A 20,788-nucleotide genomic window follows, 5' to 3' on the forward strand; every position below is an offset into this window, starting at 1 on the left:
CAAAGACAAAGCCTTGACACCTGAACAGGTTATTACTCGTTTCCTTCTCTTAACCATCAACGTTCTCTCTGCTCTTTGCAATATATTTTGGTGTTCTATTACTCTACTAAAATTACTATTTAAAACTTTGCCTGTAATCTTCCCTTCTAATTTGTTTCTATTTTCAACCTCTTTGCTGAATTTGATGTTTTCCTGAGTTCCTCATTCTTAACTCTCTGTCTAGTCTTTCTACATCCTTCTGTTTTGACATCTCTGCTAAATTCATCTTCCTTAAATTTAGTGCTGAAGATAATACTTTCCTAATCAAAACCCATCAATGACTTCCCATTTGTCTATGAAGTTAGTGTTAACTTCCCACCAACGTGGATTCAATCTTTCTACAAGGTGTTATCACTCTATCTTTCTTAACTTACAAGGTATGATCAGAAGATAAGGTGAATGTTTAAATTTAAAAAATTATTACAGTAAAAGATACATTGCCATTAATTCCCTTCAAAATACTCCTCCTCTTCGCTTTGAACACACTTATCCAATCATTCTTGCCACTTTCTGAAGCAGTTCTGGATGTCCTCTTTCATGGGAGTCTTTAGTTGTGCTGTCATGGCTGCCTCGGTGTCCTGAGGCGATTCAAAACATTTACCTTTCGTGGTCATTTTAACTTCGGGGAAGAGCCAGACGTTGCATGGTGAATCAGGTGGATGAGGACCCGCTCTAATGTTTTTATTTGACAGAAATTGCTGTACCAGAAGCTATGTGTGACACAGAGCATTGTCATGATGGAGGATGAAACCGTTTGCCCATTTCATGTTAATGTGTTGTTCGTGATCCATGATTTATGACACACTTTACAACACACCTTCTGTCAACTGTATCTCACACCCGACTGACTGCACTGAACAAGGTGAAACTTGTAACACACTATTACTAAGGTTCGAGGCATCATTTTCCATATTGAAGATCCCTGCCTTTCCATTGGATGGCACTTGGCAGTAGCATTCACCATGTTTTTTTGTGTTTTTTAATCACACTTCATATCTCTTCTGATTTGTATCTAAAAAACAGACAAAGAGAGCAATTTTCCCCTTTGTACATGTTACCAGATTTCCCAGTCTTGTATAATGCCCCTCTCTTCCTGAAAATCCCGTTCCTAAATTGTTGGCTGTCAAAATCTTACCCTTTAGTGGGGAGTGATTTCAAATGCTTTTTTCTTCCTGAAGCATTTTCTTATCCTACAAACATGATGCTTGTAGGATAAACATCCTGCAAAGAAAGATCTCTCCTTTCTTTGACCTCTCTTGATCTGTTCTTTGATATCTTATAGAATGGGTCTCTTTCTGATTCGTATTTTAGTAACTTAGTTATTACTCCTCTACGCCTATTCCTACAGTGTGTAGATTCTTTGAAGTAAAATTCCTCTGGGGAAAAAAGCTAGAAACCTATTACAGTTCTACCTTTGTTTTCACATCTTCTATTTGAACAGTTGTGCTATACTCTGTTCTAGGGTAGGTGGAAAGGAGACAAGCAGACACTACTTGTCCAAAATCAAGCATGAGAAGCAGAATTCAAAGCAATGGGAGGGAGCGTACATAACTAGTACCCAGAGGAAATAGCTGTAACTCGGGGAGGGCTACCCAAGAGGAACTGTGGTCTTCATTAGAGGACACACCTACTGCAAAACCATAGCGTTGGGAGCCAGAGAATCAATATCCTGACCCTTCTTCCATTCTGCTCTCCCATCTGCTATTAATATTTCCTAATGGCTAAACCCAGTAGAAACCAGAGTTCAGGGCAGCTTTGAATCTATAAAAGTCAAGTCTCCTGATGCTTAGAGTGGTGTGCAGAAGGGTAGAGCCTGACTCTGAATGGACAATGGACGATTTCCAGTTTAATAATGGAGGTTATAGTCATCTATCTTAGCAGTATTGGGCTCAGATGGAGTCATAGGGCATGACTGTTCCAATGGCTGAACAAACAAAGCTTTGCGTTGGCCTTTCAGGGCCAAAATCAATTAGAAAATCTACAGTAAGCAGACAGAATGACTACAGCTAATTCTTGGATCTTATTTTAGGCATTGGTGAAATATGAGTATTGAATAGCTTCTACTAAAAGGCAATAATTTTCCATTATGATGAGATACAACAGATATTTCCATTTGGGGTTGCATAAAATCAGGTAGTTGCTTATTGCTAAAAGAGTTAGGGGGGGAAAAAAACTCACTGTTGTCTTAGAAAGAATGTCAGGCTGGGCTTTGTCAGAGAAAATGGAAGACATGAAGATTTCCCAGGAAACAAAGTGCTCTTACATTGAGCACAACCAAAGAAGGTCACTTTGGAGACCAAATTAAAATGTATAATTTAGTGTGTGAAACCTGCAGAGTTGTCAAAGCACAGTGAGACAGTACTGCTTGAAATAGTCCTATGAACTCAGCATGGAATTGCCGTGCTGGTGTATTTAATCCCACTTCATACTGTTTTCCCTGTTATTTTGCTTTTTTCCTACTAAGACTTACAGTCATTTTTCCTCTGGTTTCTCGGATGGAAAATATGTGTGATGATTCAGCACTGCATTCTGACTTGCTAATGGGTTGTCACAGACAAGAGTTTGCCCTGCTTGGAAGCCTTCTTTTGATATGGTACACACTGGAATGTTCAGGTTCTAGTTCATTTGCTCAGGGCATATGTTTTTCCACTTCAAAAAAGAGGAGTTTTGTAGTTTCTTGGTCATCTAATAGGTGTCACCAAGTAGTATTTTGAGTTAGTGGATTGGAAACTCTTAGAAATGAAATTTCTCATTTCACAAAGGACATGATATTTGAAAGAAGAAAGTATATGAGGTACATTTATCCAGATACAGATATTGGCAGGGATGCAAGGCTGAATCCTGACAGTCTTTTCTTTGTTTGAGAGAGGGATCTCTGGGAAGAACCATGAATAGTTATTCTATGCTCCAGAGGGAGGCAGCTCTATAAATATTCACTGATGAGAGTGGAGGGTGTGCACAATTTTGACAAAGTAATTTCAAACTATGGAAAAGAATGGGAAAGTACAGGTGTTTGAGAAACATTTGTTTGTGTTTCTTTGCAGTAATCTATCTTAAATTGTTTGGACTTTGGATGTCCAAAATTGTAACAAAGCTAATTCTAAAACTCATCCTAAGACCAGAAAACATAATTTTTTTTAAAGTTTCCATTAAGATGCTCTGTTATTACCAAATTCAGGCAAGTTAGATTGTCTCTGTGCCCCACTGATGTATCAATGCCTGTGCTCTCAGCATTTCAGAGGAGAAACATATTCTTTCCAAGTGACTCCACCTTATAATTAAAACAATTTACTCCAATCATCAACTCCTACCTTTCATTGCTGGTAATATCTTTTGCTTGAAATTTTTGTGAAATGATAAGGCTGAGAGAGAGAGATACTAGGAATATATTCTTTACTTGCTTATATGATCATTGGAAACTCAGAAATTATGAACACATGGCTTGAAGAAGCCTATTTGCATTTGGATTTGGACCCCCAGAACCTTTTAGAAGGGTGTTTTATCTTGGAAGCAAAGTACAACTCGGCAACTTTTTTTTTTTTTTTTTTTTTTTTTTTTTTTTAATTTCAGGATTCCAAGAATGGGGCACTTTTCTTTTACAATTGATAAGGGCTTATTTTTACCATGCATCCTGCGACAAACTGCGTTGCCAATGCTAAGTTCTACAACCCAGAAGTCACTCCTTTTATCTTCCATACCCTATGGTTTGATCCCTCGTTTAGATGGTCTTCATCCTGGTACAACTCTGTGATTGTGACTTCCACTATTTTTACACTATTCCTCTGCAAAAGAAAAAGTAGCAATAGCAGGAAAGTACAACAGGTCTTTAAGAAGGGGTGACAGAGGAAGCCGAAGTTAGGGATTTAAGGATATAAGTGGGGATGTGACTCCTGTTACTGTCAGAGAAGGGAGCAAGAAGTCTTGCTTGTATTCTGAAAGTCCCATGGTTTAATCTAACACTCGCTTCGAGAAATGGGTTCTGGTCTCAGTTTGGTTACAACGATGAGAAGATTTCAGAGCTAGGGTTTAATAGGGTTTAATGAAAGCATAAGTTAGGTCATCGAACCTTAATTTCTTTAGCTACAAAAACCGAGCAATGCCTTAATTAAAGAAGTGAAGTGTTGTAATATAGAATTCTAAGCTCCATGCTTGTGTGTAGGGATGCTAACCATAGAGACCTTCCTGGGATCCCTCAAATGATACGAGGGAACAGCTACATTCACTGCTTATATGACATTTCAGCCATTTTGATGCTGAAGACACTGAAAAATCCAGACAGCGCCAACAGTGTCTTATAGATTTTTGCTTTTTCTCTGACATTCTATTTGGCCTTCAACAGGTAAGAAGCATGAAGAAAACAAACAAACAAAAAACTTTTTTAAGACTCCTGAATTACTTATTTAAATGTTCAACTTTAAATTTTTCACTTTTAGCTCTTTTGGCAAAATATACGAGTTGTGTTCAAAAGAGACTCCAAATTTGTGCCCAAAATACCTCCCCCAACTCTACTTTAAGTTAATTAGATAATGTCAAATCTTAGAAGGTGCTTTTTGGGAAAGTAATGTCATTTTTGCAAAGCAATATTCCAAACAAGAGTTATTAAAATGGCTATGTTTTTAAAAGGTCTCAAAGTCCCCTTTCCTCAGGATTTCTGGGAGTTATATTAGCTCGGTTTTATAGAAGAACATAAACTGAAGCCTCGAGCAGTTGAGAGATCTGTAGGGTATGCAGTGAGCTCCCATGTGGGAAAAAGGAACTTTGGTCTTGGGACTAAAATTCGAGTGCTTTCCCATTTCTCAGCTGCAGAGAAGCTCTGCTGGTCAGGGAGGGGTGGGATTGGGGAAGAGGTTGCAGTCAGCCTCCTGGCCGATGCCTTGATTTGGTTGAGGTCAGCCAGAGAGGAAGGGTAAGTCGTGGTGATGCTTTGATTTAATGTCAGTGTGTGATTTATGCAGTCTGTTAGACAAGCTGCTTTCTTCCCCTGTTCCTCAGGCAGTTTCATTGCTGGAGATGACTGTCAGCTGCTTTCCCTGCGTAGCCACCATCACATGCCCCAGCATCGGAGCCTGGGAAGCCTGACCACAGACCAGCATCTCCGAGGCATGAATAATTAGGTAGGCATAATGGAAGGCACTCACTGCACCCTCCAATTGCGTAAGCCCATTACTGAACTCTGCTACATCAGCTTCTATCTTCCAAGGGGGGAAGTCAGAGGATTTTCATACAAGGGCACCGTAACTCTAGACAGATCCAATAAAGGGTTTCATAACTGCTACCAAGTCAGGGAGGGGTCAGACATCAGCAGCCTCAGCCTGCAGCCAAATGAACATCCAGGAGACATATTTTTCAAGGAAACGCCCACGAAAGACATTCTCACGGAACTGTACAAACTCACAGCAGAGCGAGAGAGACTGCTGGCCAATCTGCTGAGCTCAGACCACATCCTGGGGATCACGATGGGGAACCAGGATGGGAAGCTGCCGGAGCTGTCCGTGAGCCTGGCCCCCGAGGACGACTGTTTCCAGAGTGCTGGCGACTGGCCAGGGGAGCCCCCCGTGGGCTGTCTCAATAAGAGGGGCACCCATGGGAGCAAAAAGCCCCGGAGGTTTGGTGGAAGAAGAGAAAGTTCTGAGGTGCTCCCACAGAAGAGGACAAGAAGAAAAGGGCGTGGGGACCAGGAATCGGCTCCTCAGATGGGAAAGGACCAGGTCTGTTCTAGCAGCTCCCTTCCTCTTTCTCGAGCGAGGCCTGATCTTTGGCTCCTAGAAGACAGGGGCAACTTGCTCCCAAACACGCCCCTTACCTATTCCCTGAAGAGAAGAGAAAGCTGGCCCCCAGAGATCCCCAGGACCCCAGACCCTGGCCCTGGCTGTGGGAGCTTCCGGTCGGCTTCCGAGGACATCGAGCTGCCCCCTGACTGCAGCTCCGGGGAACCAGGGGATGGTGGTGCTAGGCGGCTACAGAGGAGACCTCCCAATCTGGCACCTCAGCAGACAGGTTTGTCTCCACATCATGAGAACCCTGAGAAGCATCCAGATGCAGAGAGGGGCCGGAGGCAGAAGTGTGCTGGGCGGACTCGCAGGAAGAAACCTGTCTGCAAAGTGGTGGCCGAAGTCCAGGACCTGTCTGCTCAGGTGCAGAGAGTAGGTAAACCCCATCCTGAGGTTGAGGAAGGGACTGCCGTTCTCCCAGCAGCCAAAGCTGAGTTTATACCCAGCACAGACGTGCTCACCCTCCCAGGAGCCAAGACTGGGGCTCGTGGCTCCAAGCAGCAGGGCAGGGAGCAGCGACAAGATGGGTCATTGCCGTCCTCGGCCAGGGACCATGCTCCAGCCAGCACCGCAGGGGCTGTGAACAAGGTCCTCCTGAAGGTGAAAGAGAGCGAGAAGTTAGACGGAGCCACCGAGGGGAAAAGGCTGGGTTTCCCCCTCAGCACGATGGTCACCCACACCCTCCCAGGCACTAGAGGCAAGAGGACAGCTGGGCTGCCCTTGACCGGCCACAAAACCTTGTTTCTGGATCTGCCCCACAGAGTGGGCTCTGACTCCTCACAGCGCAGAGGTGATGAGAAGCGGCCGTCCCCTCCAGCCCCGGCAGCTCTGGGCATGGTACTTAATAATTCATCCTCTCCGTCTGGCACACACAAACGGATGTCACCTGTTCCCTCGCCTCTCTCTGCAAGGCTCCCCAGTCGTCAGCATCATCACAGGGTCCTCCGACTGCCTGGCGAGAGGGAAGCCGCTCTTGATGACTCTCGTGGTAGAAAGAGCGGTGCCTTCTCTGGGTCCCCGTCTGCTGACACCTTGGAGCCATCATCCTCTGCAAAGGTCACGGAGACCAAAGGAGCCAGCTCAGCCTTCCTCAGAGCAGACCAACCTCGGTTGGTGCCTGGGGAACCTTTGGAAAAGAGCTTGGGGCCCGGGAAGATCACAGCTCGGCCTCAGCACCAGTTATCTCGAGGTTAGTCCCTGTTTAAGATGCTTTACATCTGTTTTCTGGGTGGTTCGCAGACTGCTTGTGCTATTTAGACTGGTAAATCACCAGTGAACAAAATTCCTAGACCTGTTACTTACTTCACTTTGTAGCAAGAAAACTGGGAGTGTTATAAGGGAGTGTGGAGATGGTGTTCACTTAGGGAGTCAGGGGTATCGTTGCTTCCAGAAGCAATACTTTGTCAATGTCTTCATTTTATTTTATTTTTGGGGGCATATTCTTAAAGCTGCCTCCATGGTTGCTTAACACAGGGCTCTCAAAGGAAACAAGCAAACAAGCAGAGAGAAGTAGCAACCTGTGGCTGCCTTGATGCTAACACTGGGTAACGGGCCCCTTGACCTAAATTTTGCTGTTCACGCTGCTGGTGTAGCTTGAGCTTGATTCTCTAAGCAGAAGAACAAAAGCATGTGTCTTCACTCACCTGTCTGTTGTTAGAGGTTTGTGTAATATCATTATTCTATAACAGAAATGGTTTTCACCAGAAGAGAGATGAATTCAGGCTAATCTGAAGAGACTTAATGCAGATTTCCTTTTTTTAATTCATTTTTTAATTTCCTAAGGGAGCACAAAGTAATGTTTGCGCTGAGGTTATATTTTAGTTATGGGTTACTATTCCTACTGATGTCACATTTCTTATGCAAAAGGTGCTGAAGAGTTAATCTGGTTTGTATGCTTAATGTGATTTAAAAGTTTACAGGAAAACAATTGTGGGGGTTCTGTAAATGGGTTCAATAAGACCAAAAAAGAGAGTGTATAAGAAATGCCACTCCTGTATTCATTACGTTTTCCAGGCTGATGTGGCCAGGTGCTCGGGGTCCTGGAGGCTATTGTGTAGGTAACAGGTTCTTTTTCAGCCGTTCCTTAACAGCATCTGGTCAATGCTTTGTCTAGGGAATAGCTCGCAATATGATATATGGTCTCTTACAGGTTAGAGAAAGCAGCATGTGCAATTTTTGAGATCAAAGTATCTATCTAGGAAAGAGAAACTTCAAAAGCTTTCTGTTCGTTTTGAATTGACATTTTTATAAATTTCTCTAAATCGTTGGTCCTGGGAGTGGCTCTAAAAAAAAAAAAAAATGTGCTTTTCATCCTGCTTTTCAGTATATTGATCTTAGTTTGATAAGACTTACTTCTTTCATAATATAACCAATCTGCATCACCAAGAAAGTCATAGAATTATAGATTTTATGTCATGTACGCTCAAACCCTAGTAATGAAAATTCTTTCTATTGATGCTGGATATTTCGAAATACTTGGAAAGGATGCTTTCTACAAATATTAGGTGACAAACTTTTGAAGGCATGGGCAGGGAATGGCTACCTTTTCTCTGAAGGTTTTTTGTTTTGGTTTGTTTCTTTTTTTTTTGGAAATTACACCAAATTCTAAGATTCTATGTGCCTGTCATCCAGAAACTGTATAGTAAATACATTGAATTTCAGTATATCTTTTTGTCCCCTGATTTAGAATTATCTTTTTATTTTATTGTTCTTTTTCTGTATAAAAAAGATATTATAAATGCTCTGTTGGGTCTGGGTCAAGGCAGAGACACAGAAGACATTCAGTTTCTGTGGTGACTGACCATGAGCCCACCGAAGGGCGAGTTCAACAGACGATCACTTTTTCCCTTGGCCTCTGTCCCATTGCTCAGAACTATCCCCTTTCCTTTGGTCCCAGCCATCTCTTGGGATCTTCAGTAGCACTTTCAGGAGCCAGTCATTAGAATCACAGGGATTCCTTGGCAGGAAGACCACCTGTGCTTCTAACCTTAGGAAAGGAGTTGGATAAGAAAAGGAGAATAGGAGTGTGGACTTTTTTTTCTGTCATGGATAACTTCCCCTTTGTCGGGACCTACCCTCAGGAAATCCAAACATTACCTCTTATCTTGGCCCTCCTTTGAAAAGTATTAAGGGAGGGACATCTCTAGATAGTATCCTATGTTCTTGTCCCCTTTTTTCTATTTCCCCTTTTCTGTAGCCATGACTCGTCTTCAGACTCTGGATCCTTAAGTGACTTCTTGCAGTTGGTGTGTCCATATGGGGAGACTTTTCCTGCTTCCAGCTGCTTTTGTCTTTGATGTTATTTCTCCTGCCACCCTATTCAGCAGAGGCCTCAGACAGTCCCCACAGCCCAGAAGAGGGGTCTATCATTCATTTACTGTCACTGCACAGTGGCCTTTCTCCCATGTTAGCTATTACCAGGTTGGGTTTATGGTCTGTGGACATTTATTTCCTGTGGATTGAAGTGATGTGATTAAAATTACTGCAAAGTCCCATTAACTGTTCAAGTAAGACATTAAGTCTGACAAAAGTAATCAGATCCTTTTTCGGTTGGAAGACTCTTAAGTGTTATGGACAAGTAGTAATTCCCAGGAAAGAGTGAAATCCCCTTCTCCTCTCACAGAACAGAGCTGTTAAAGCCAACATTACCATCCACACAGGAGATGGCATAAAGCTATCCCAGAGGCAACTGGTTCACATCCTGTTGGCTTTGTAATTTTCCTAACTTTTCCTTCCAAGGCGTATGCACAGGAATTTCTTGCTATACAAAGAGAATATACTAACAACAAATGGTGGCCAGATTTGTCTTCTTGTGGTCCTCCCCCTTCTCTCCCCACTCTCCCACCTTGGAATTGGTTTTGTAGTCTTTTATTTTGAGATGGAAACTGCTGTAAAATGTTCCCAAGTCCCAAGTGGAATGTGCTATTTGCTCAAAACTTGAGGGACTCCAGTTGTGTGAGCCTGCATAGCAGGGGGTTTGTGGCTGGGATTCCTATCCTTTTTGATGGGTTTCTTTTACCTTTGATCTGAAGTAGATCCTTTTAATGCCAGAAGAGTCACATGGAGCTTGGCTCACCCCTCAGGAAAACGCCATGTCTCATGCTCCTTGGCAATCTTGTGATCTTTTCCTCTGCCTGAAGTCACTAAGGTGGTGATGGAAGCATATGCTTGACGCATAGCTCTTCTTGATATTGTGAATCATTTGACCAATTCTCGTGCCCATGAAAAGATGTAGTTAATGTCAACTGATTAAAGGTGGAGGGGCACATGCGTACTTGTAATAGATTTTATTATATCTAATGCTATTGTCGAAACTTTGATACCTCTCTGGGCTTATGTTATGGGGAGTAGATATAAATTCTTATTAATATAATTCTATATTAATATTGAGGCTTGATACAATTCCAATAAAATTTTCACCAAGGTTCACAACCTTGATGGACATATGCACCCATTTAAGATGACTGCAGAAAGTATATAGTACATAGAAAATTATCTGTAATTAATGGTAAGAGAGAAAATAAGATTCAAAAATTGCATGTATTATATTATACCCATGTAAAACAAATATAAGAATTAAATTGACAGGAAATGCATTGCTACACACTTTTAAGAAGATAGGGGATTGGTAATTGAAACTATATGTAACTTTGACCTACACTGTTTCCCCGAAAATAAGACCTTGCCAGACAATTAGCTCTAATGTGTCTTTTGGAGCAAAAATTAATATAAAACCTGGTATTATATTATATTACATTATATTATATCGGGTCTTATAGTAAAATAAGACCCGGTCTTACATTAATTTTTGCTCCAAAAGACGCATCAGAGCTAATTGTCCAGCTAGGTCTTATTTTCGGGGGAAAACTATAACAACTCTACTTTTAGGAATTTAGCTTACATAAATAGATGCACTAGTAAGAATATGTGCATAAGGGTGTTTATTGCAGCATTTTTTTGTAGTGGCAAACACAGAAAAAATTTGATTGTCCATTAGTAGTGAAATGGTTAAATAAATTATAGTACATTTATATTCTATAATATTATAAGGCTATTTAAGGTAGTGAACTAGATCTATATCTAGCAAGTTGCAAAATAATGTACAATATACCCTCAATTTTTGTAAAGACAAGTATCCCCTTGATATATGGGTATATATATATATGAGTATATACTCATGTTTGGTATGATTTTGAATATCATGGTCACCGGTGTAGAAAAAGACTGGCCAGGTTGTTCACATTCTTTATCTAGTGACAAGACAGGGTGATGGTGGAGAATGGGGTAAAAGGGAAGGCTCCAGGGGCACGGGGAAGAGCAGCAACTGCTTTATATATTTTTACAGTTTCACTGGTTTTGATGAATGTGTCACTTTTATGATTTTTTAAAGAGTGATTTAACTACTTTTTAAAAGAAAAACCAAATATACGTACAAGGAGGGAAGGAAGGAGGGAGGGGGAGAGAGAGAGGATTATAGCTAACCCACACTTTTCTGTATTTTTCCCCATGTCCTTTAATGAGACAGAAAGAAGCTCAGCGCTGAGACTCTAGCATTGAAGGGAAAGTCAGTTTGCTGGAGAGCTGTGGAAACGATGCCCAGAAAGGACTAGTCAGCGAGGTAGGATTAGATGAGGACAGAGCATTATCCAGAAACCAAGAAAGGAAGGCAATTCATAAAGCCTCCTGGATTAGACAGGGTCCTGACAGGGAACAAACATCCCCAAGCCTTAAGGAAAAAGGGAAGAGTGGTCACTGGAATCCAGATAAAGGAGCTTAACTGAGAAGAGCAATGACAAGAACAGTGGCTTGTGGTAGAAGCACATCACAGAGAGGAAGCTGGGGGAATAAATAGCCTGGCCTCACTCTCCTTTGATTTTTCTGCCTGGAAACCTCCTCTAAGCCAACCAGAAGGCAAAGTATAAGGGGTTTATTTTATTTTTTATTTTCAACTGCCGTTGACATTCATTATATTAATTTCAGGTATTCAGCATAGTGGTTAGATATTTATATAACTTACGAAGTGTTCCCTCCATAAATCTTGTATTCACCTGACACCATATATAGTTATAGTATTATTAACTATATTCCCTGAGCTATACTTTACATCCCCATGACTGTTTTGTAACTACCAATTTGTACCTCGACTCCTTCACCTTTTTCACCAAAATCCCCAACCCCCCTCCCATTTTGTAACCATCAGTTTGTTCTCTGTATCTATGAGTTGTGTTTGTTTCTGTTTTGTTTGTTCATTTGTTTTGTTTTTAGATTTCACATATAAGTGAAATTGTATGCTATTTCTTTCTCTGTTTGACTCATTTCATTTAGCATAATACCCTCTAGGTCCATTCATGTTATCACAAATGGTAAGATTTCATTCTTTTTTTATGGTTGAGTAATAGTCCATTGTGTGTATGTGTGTGTGTGTGTGTGTGTGTGTGTGTGTGTGTGTGTATAGATATAGATATAGATAGATATATATCTCACCTCTTCTTTATCCATTCATCTTTTGATTGAAACATTTAAACCATTTACACTTAGAATAATTATTGATAGGTATGTAGTTACTGCCATTTTATTCATTGTTTTCTGATTTTTTTTTTACTTCTCTGTTCCTTTCTTACTCTCTTGCTCTCTTGTATGTTGATGACTTTCTGTAGTGTTGTGTTTAGATTCCTTTCTCTTTATTTCTTGTATATCTATTGTAGATTTTTGGTTTGTGGTTATGATTTTCTTCATATATACCAAGGTATGTTTATAGCAGTTTATTTTAAGTTGGTGGTCGCAAAAGTTTGAACACATGCTAGAATCACTACCATTTTTACACACCCCCTCCATGTTTATGTTTTTGTCATTATTTTTACTTATTATGTGTGCATGTGTTTGTGTGTATGCCTTAATTTAGTGTTGTAATTATACATGATCTTCCTACTTTTGCCTTTTCACCTTTGTACTAGCTGTAGTCCTGGTTGATTCATTGTTTTTATTATGTGTTTGCCTTTGTCAGTGAGAATTTTTTTCTTTGTGATACTTTCTTGAATTCATAATTTTTATTTATTTCTTCTTCTTCTTCTTAAAGAAGTTCCTTAACATTTTTTGTAATACTTTTTTGGTGGTGATGAACTCCATCAGCTTTTTCTTGTCGAGGAAGCTCTTTATCTCCTTTGATTCTAAATGATCACCTTGCTGGGTAGAGTAATCTTGGTTATTGGTCCTTTCTTTTCATCACTTTGAATATTTCATGCCAATCCCTTTTGGCCAGCAATGTGTCTGTTGAGAAATCAGTTGATAGGCTTATGGGAGCCCCCTTGTAGGTAACTAACAGCTTTCCTCTTGCTCCTTTTGAGATTGTCTTTGTCTATAATCTTTGGCATTTCAGTTATGACACGTCTTGGTGTGGGCCTCTTTGGATTCATCTTCTTTGGGACTCTCTGCTCTTCCTGGGCTTTGTATGTGTATTTCTTTTACCAGGTTAGGGAAATTTTCTGTCATTATGTCTTCAAGTTTTCAATCCTTTGCTCTGTCTTTTCTCCTTCTTGTGAATGTTGTTATGCTTGATGTTGTCCCAGAGGTCCCTTAAACTATTCTTATTTTTTAAATTAGTTTTTTCTTTTGCTGTCCTGATTGGGTGTTTTTTGCTACTTTGTGTTCGAAATTGCTGATTTGATCCTCTGCTTCATCTAATCTGTCATTGATCCCATCTAATGTATTATTCATTTCAGTTATTGTAGTCTTCATTTCTGACTGGTCCTTTTTTATGAATACTATCTCGTTTTTTATGTTTCCTATCTTTTTGTTAAAATTCTCACTGAGATCTAGTCTTCTTCTAAGTTCTTTGAGTATCCTTATAACCAATGTTTAGATGGAACTCTGCATCTGATAGATTGATTGCTTGTCTCCATTTTGTTTAGTTCTTTTTCTGGAGCTTTTTTCTGTTCTTTTATTTGGGACATGTTCTGTGTCTCCTCATTTTGGTTGCTTCCCTGTGTTTGTTTCTATGTATTAGGTAGGGTTGCTATGCCTCCTGGTCTTAGTAGAGTGGCCTTACGTAATATGTCTCCTGTATGTCCTTAGTTGTAGGACTTCTGTTCAGCTAGACTTGAGGCGGTTCTCAATGATGGTTGTTCTGTAGTTCAGTTGTAATTTTGATGTGGTCATGAAAAGAGGTAGGCACAGTGTTTACTACTTTACCATCTTGACTAGAATTCCCACCTAGAATGGTCTTTTAAATGAGCAACAAGGTAAAGATGAATGTATGAGTATTTGTGGTATATGTTTTGTTACAGAACAGAGGTTATCTTAATAATAAATGATCACTGCACTGTTTCATTTCTTTGTTATATGACCTTTATACCTCTAAATTCAATTAGGCCAACTATCTCTTTCATTGTTAAAATGAAAAATAGAGGAAGTGAAAGAATTGGAAGATCTTGTGATACAGTTTTGATTTCATTGATTCAGATAAAATTATCTCCTTTTTAAATTCAAAGCTCTAATATTTAGCAGTGATTGATAACACATTGTGCTTGGCTGCTTCTTGTGAAAAGTAACTCCAATTTATCAAACTAAGAATAGCCAATTTGCACATGTAATGTGAAATAGATTTTCTACAAATGAACTATTTATATTTTGAGGTCAGTTTCCATATAAAATAAAGTATTTCTGTCATTCAAATTTTGGTTTTCAAAACAGAGTATGTTTTAAAGGCAGGACCATGACCAAAATCTGATGTTTTAAAATCCCAAGCCAGCTTTACCTATGTGGATTTTTCCCCAGGCTAATGTCCATTTGTGCTTTGAGGGTGGCACCTTCTGTTGAATTGTTTTTCATTTGTGTTTTATATTCTCGGGTTCAGAGCACACAATTTAAAGCATGGATAGCAGTCTGTGGTCCTAGGCCAAACACATTTATCTTCAGTATTTCTAAAGAACTATAGAAATGCAGAACTTACACCTGAAACTAAAAAAAAAAAAAAAGAAAAAAGAAATGCAGAACTAACACTGTCATTGGAAGTAATAGCCACTGAAAAATCTAAAGGAGAAGACCATTTTTGAAATAGCATCATTGATGGGGGCACTAAAAAAAAAAAAAAAGACAAACTTTTTTTTATTTTTTAAAGGTTTTATTGGGGAAGGAGAACAGGACTTTCATTGGGGAACAGTGTGTACTTCCAGGCCTTTTTTCCAAGTCAAGTTGTTGTCCTTTCAATCTTAGTTGTGGAGGGTGCCGTTCAGCTTCAAGTTGTTGTCTTTTCAGTCTTAGTTGTGGAGGGTGCAACTCATCTCCAGGTCAAGTTGCCCCATTGCTAGTTGCAGGGGGCGCAGCCCACCATCTTTTGAGGGAGTCGAACCAGCAACCTTGTGGTTAACAGGACGCACTCAAACCAACTGAGCCATCTGGGAGCTCAGCAGCAGCTCAGCTCAAGGAGCCATGTTCAATCTTAGTTGTAGGGGGCAGAGCCCACCATCCCTTGTGGGACTCAAGGAATTGAACCAGCAACCTTGTGGTTGAGAGCCCACTGGCCCATGTGGGAATCGAACCAGTAGCCTTTGGCATTAGGAGCACGGAGCTCCAACCACGTGAGCCACCAGGCCTGCCTAAGACAAACTTTTAAGGTTCTAATTGGATTACAACCATTTTATTAACTTGATGAGCAAAGTACTGAATATTGAAGGTGTATATTTTATTTTATTTCTCATGGACTCTTCTGGGAGAGAGTACTTATTGAAAACAGTAGACACTATGTACCTACTTTGTTCCTCTTGATAGCTTTTAACGGATGAATGACTGTTACTGCCTATTTCACTTCATCTACTTTCTGATCACTTACAAGGATTGTAACTCCTGTTAGATAGTTCTTATATGGTACGTAAACTGTATTATTTAATATATTTTTGGCCTCTGGGTTGTGATGTTATACCATATCATCCCCTTAAAGCATGCCCTGGTAGCTCAGCCTCCTGGAATATCATGTTTCGAAATTTCTTTACTCATGTAGAAGGTCCTAGGAATTTTTTCCATAGTCATTGATAGTGCACTGGACCAGAGGCTTTCTATATGGCCCAGAGGCTTATAGGAAATAACTTGAAATTAGGTCAGAACTGGGATTCAGATATGTATAGGAGGTAGAGGGACTTGTGGGGTCCTTGAGGGATATTGAATAATAGGGAGCAGCAATGGACAATGGAAAGAGAAGTATCATAAAAGAACAAGTCTGAGCCAAAAGTCTGTGCACAAATATTTTTTGCCTCCTCCTAGAAAGGCCCTACACTCTAGGGAGAAGGGGCTTGGCAGGAAGGGAAGGCATAATTTTGTCATCAGAAGACCAATAGTTGTGTGGTGTGGAAGAGCTGTTCTAGAAAAGCAGAAACTTTCTTGCTGGCCAGAGAGAGAGCAGAGGTTGTTCGCAACCCAGGGGCATCAGAGTGACAGCAACAGAGCTGAAGGGGGCAAAGGCATCAGACCCCCAACTATGGAAACCTTGTGGGACACCTGGAGGGCATAACTGGGGAGGAAGAGCTGAGAAAAGACCTGACTTAATACCAAGCAAGTGAGGGAGGGCTTCAGATGTTGAGATTCAGATTTCTGTGATTCACACGACACAGTTTTATTCACAATAAGGCAGTATGTTGGATCGTCTAGGTTTCACATATTTTTTCCTAAAATGTTATGGCATAGGATTTTTGTTTGTTTTAAGCCTGAGTTAAAATTTTGAGTTGGAGTTTTGCGTTTGAGGGGAGAACCCCAAAATAATCCTGTGACTGATGAAAGCTGTTGCTTTCCAGGTTAGCTCAGAGGAATTACAGAAAGAATAAATAACATGTGGCGTGAGCCTAAGCATTCTCTCCCGAGGGTTCAGACATGAGCCTAGACATGTCTGGATAATTAGATGATTAGACTGTCAAGAGCATTTTACTTGAGTGCTCAGAGACTTGTCACAGGGCAGAGCTCATCTTAAGGAAAGCAGGATTTGTGGCACATGAGAGGGTACCAGCCTCACAGGGAAGGACAACACTGAAAATAGCAGAACGTCTGTCCTCCAGATTTGCTGCTGACCCAGCTTCCATGGGCTCACGCCTGGATGGTAGGGAGAGGAGACTGCAATAAAAAGCAGTGTGAAAACTTAAAGAGTAATTTTACTAAAATTTCCTTAAGATATGGAAGGCAGGGCCTGCATCACAGGGTACAACAAACCTGCAAAGAGCCCCTAGGACTCGAGGTGTTATTGAAGCAATGTGCCAGGGAACCTGGTGGAATGAACCAGACTTAATTTGTCATCAGGAGAAGTGGAGAAGTGAGAGAGGTGGGCAGCGATGCCCTGGGGACCCGTCTGGCACCTTAGCTGCTACAGCACTGGTGACAGTTCTCGCAGCGTGAAGAGGCAGGTTAAACAGTCAGCACTGGGAGAGCAGCAGTGATGATGGGAAGATTGCAGCCGTGAGCACATGTGGTGCCTAAAATGGTGAGGAAAAGTTGGTGTGCAGGGGGAGGGGAGCGCCAGCACTGGCAGAGCCAGAGAAACAGTGATTTTGCGCTTTGTTATTACTCCCCTGACTGCCTTGGCTGGAAACAATAATACCAAATTCATAGGGTTCTTTTGAGAATCAAATAACATAATGTTGATGAAAATACTTCATCAAACATTAGCAAATATTAGCTTTATTATAATTACAGATCATTGTTGGCTCAGAGGGCCAGAAAGGATTTTAATAATTTATTCTTTTTGGTGTCTTTCAGTGATGAAACGGGTTATTTTATGTGGATTTCTTGATTTCCTCTCAATTAAAGTGGCTACATTTACTTCTTTTCTTAAAGTCACTTATTTACATAGCCTTTTTTGGGTCTCTTACTGTTGTGTAGGTTAATTTTGATTCTCCACCTAATTTGTAAAAATCTTGGCAGGTGTTGATCATATGTGATCCCTCTGCTGCAGTCCCCAGAGTCTAGCTTAAAGCTGGCTCACTCAATAGCTTTTAAATTTAATCAGGGAAGTTTTATTTTTGCATTAAAGTAAGTAACAAAGAACTCAGAATAGGATTTCTAATACTAATGTCATTCCAATATGAAATCTTAAGTTCAAGGATGATACAGCATAAGAGAAAGCAAGGTCCCCTTTCTTCCTACCTAGTGTTTCTGAACCACCTGAAATCACATCTTCTCTCTACAGAGCTTTTTAAATTTATTCAACTAATAGTAATTTGTCTCTTCTGATATCTATATTATTTTTCCTGAAGGAAAATAGGTTTTAGACCTTGATTATTTGCATTGTAGTATATATATATATATATATATATATATATATATATATATACACACACACACACACACACACACACACGTATATATATATTCTAATATTTTCTTATTGTTTTGCATGTCACTCTTGAATTCCCATCAAGCTTTTGAATGTAGGAACTTATATAATACTTTGAATGGACGAGTTGCAGTTCCTTGAAATGTATGTCACAAGGTAGTCAATACATATTGATTTAATTATTTTTTTGGTGGTTGCCTTTAATCAAAAACCACCATCCAATTTACACGTGACAAGGCAGTGAACGTGAGTGACAGACTGCCCTAGGAGTAGTTAAACAGAATGGTTGGAAATTCCTTCAGCTGCCACGCCATACAGCACAGTGAAGTAGGTTTGTCCCTGCCATGGTCTTGGAATCTCATCTCCATTTGGAAACTGTTTCTGCTGGTGATAGGATACATCAGAATTGAAACAGATGTTTTCTTATTTTAATTTTTCAAAAAGACCTCCTCAAAGATAGTAATGGTGTTACATTCATCATTATTTACCTGGAATCAGGTTCAGTAACTAACAATGGCATGTATTCAATGAATGTTGCATTGAAGAAATGTATAGGTGGATGGATGAATGATAAGAAAACTTGATCGGGAAATTGTTAACAGAGGCAAACTTTCCCCACTTATCCTACGTTAAACAGATTGAAATTGGTTTCATGCTATATTATGCAATTACTATCATGTTATTTTGGTAGATAATGCTTTATTTTTAAAGTAACCTTAAAACTATTAATCTCTGCATACGTTTAGGAATCTGAAAATACTCAGAGAATGGGACAAAAATTAAATGGAACTTGCGTCCTCAAAGCCAAGTGTTTTTTGGTGAACAAAGAAACTGTTATTTTAGTTGGAAAAACTTTACAGCATGATCAGTTTTACCAGAACAGGCCTTTTGAAATCTTAAATGGGACTTAACATTATTGTCAACGGCAGTTACTGAGGTGTAGTCAAGTGATCAGACTTGAAATAGAAACCAGAGGCGGCTTCCTGTTTGATGCGTTTTGCTGGTCACAGATTAACTGTGTTGCACTATGCATGATCAAAGGCCAGCACACTTGCACCAAGGTACACTTTATGACCCAATGTATTGGTGAACTAGAAGACTGGTAGCTCTTCTAGGCTGATTCAGGGGGTCCTGCAAGCCCCACCTGCTGGGTGCCTGATGCCCACCATTGAAGTTTGCCTTCTGTGTGAAAGCACTGTCATTAGAATATTTGTGTATGATACAAATATAAGTTGAAGCCATGCGGTTTATTCCCAAAGCTATACACAAACTCATAATTTTGCCCATAGAACTCCTGTTATTACCTAGCAGAGCAGGATCCTTACAGATTGGGTTATGGGACAGGGTTCCAAGAGTGGAAGCAGAAGTCTAAATTAGGAAAAGCATGGGTAGATCTAGATAATGGCATGAGAATTTGAGGCCCCAAACCAATGGGGCAGTGTGAGAACACCAGGGACCTCAATTCCATCTGCAAAATTCCTTTGTGTTGCCATAGGACATAACTGGATCGTGGAAACGATATGCCATCATAGTCACAGGTTCTGCTCTCACTCACGGTGGGAGCGTTGTTCTGGTCATGTCCCCCCAGGGAGAGGAATCGAGGGGACTGTCTTAGAATTCTGCCTACCACAGAGTTCTCTAAGGCTTTCCATCCCCTTTCTGGTCTTATCTTCTGCTTCGTTTGTCAGAATCCTGTCCCCAAGCTTTCACTAATGTCACCTAGTGCGTATCTACAGTATCGTGTTCTCCATTTCTGGATCATGCTAATCATAGCGTACTGGTTGAGGAACTGAACACATCGACCTCGAATCCCAGCTCTGCTACCGACCAGAAGATTGGCGACTGCCTCAGTGCCTCATCTGTAAATGGGAGTGATAGTATAATAGTATCCACATCATGGGTAATACTTTAGCTATTTATGTGTTGTAAGGATTAAGTGATATATTTAAAGCGCTTGACATAGCGTCTAGCACATAATTCTGGAAAAATGTTTACATAGTAGTAGTAGTATTTTATAACTCGATGGTTTCATTCATATATTATTTCTCTACATGAGATACCCGGCTGAATTCCTATGCATCCTTCAAAAATCCATCCTAACCTTAGTTATACAAAGTGTCCTCTGCCCATTTTTGAATTGCATTTTTTTTTTTTTTTGGTGTTGAGCTGTATGAGTTTTTCATACGTTTTGAATACTAACCCCTTGTCAGATATATCATTAGCAATTATCTCTTCCCATTCAGTAGGATGTCTTTTTGTTTTGTTGATGGTTTCCTTTGCTGTGAAAAAACTTTTTAGTTTGATGTAGTCCCATTTGTTTATTTTTCCTTTTGTTTCCCTTGCAAAATGTCCATGTTTGCATACTATTGGGAAAGGTATAGGAACTCTCTATTTTTCAACTTTTCTATAAGTCTAAAATTATTTCAAAGTAAAAAGTTTTTTAGAAGTCCTAATTGTTATCTCCATTCTGATTCTCCTCATTGTAGAATGAACACTTTCATTCTCCTGTCATGGAACTTTACACGTGGTGTTTATCATATTACACCATCATTATTTGTTTACATGTCTGTCTAGAATGTAAACTCCATGGGAGCGATTAAGCTTTATTCATCTTTGTGTCTCTAACCTACAGCAGCACATCTGATAAAGCTTACAGAATATATTATAT

General features: G+C 40.1%; 1 protein-coding gene across 3 annotated transcripts in view; it reads left to right on the forward strand.

The window, feature by feature from the left end:
- Positions 1 to 20,788, forward strand: part of FMN1 (formin 1) — a 380,104-nt gene that overhangs the window by 28,538 nt on the left and 330,778 nt on the right. For all 3 annotated transcript variants that reach the window (XM_074327933.2, XM_074327935.2, XM_074327934.2), the window contains one exon: positions 5,032 to 6,999. In XM_074327933.2, the coding sequence (XP_074184034.2) occupies positions 5,163 to 6,999 (1,837 nt within the window). In that variant the 5' untranslated portion in view covers positions 5,032 to 5,162. The remainder of the gene's footprint in view (positions 1 to 5,031; positions 7,000 to 20,788) is intronic.

This window comes from Rhinolophus sinicus, chromosome 3, assembly GCF_057876585.1.
Source record: "Rhinolophus sinicus isolate RSI-liver-muscle chromosome 3, RSI-T2T, whole genome shotgun sequence".
Taxonomy (NCBI): Eukaryota; Metazoa; Chordata; class Mammalia; order Chiroptera; family Rhinolophidae; genus Rhinolophus; species Rhinolophus sinicus.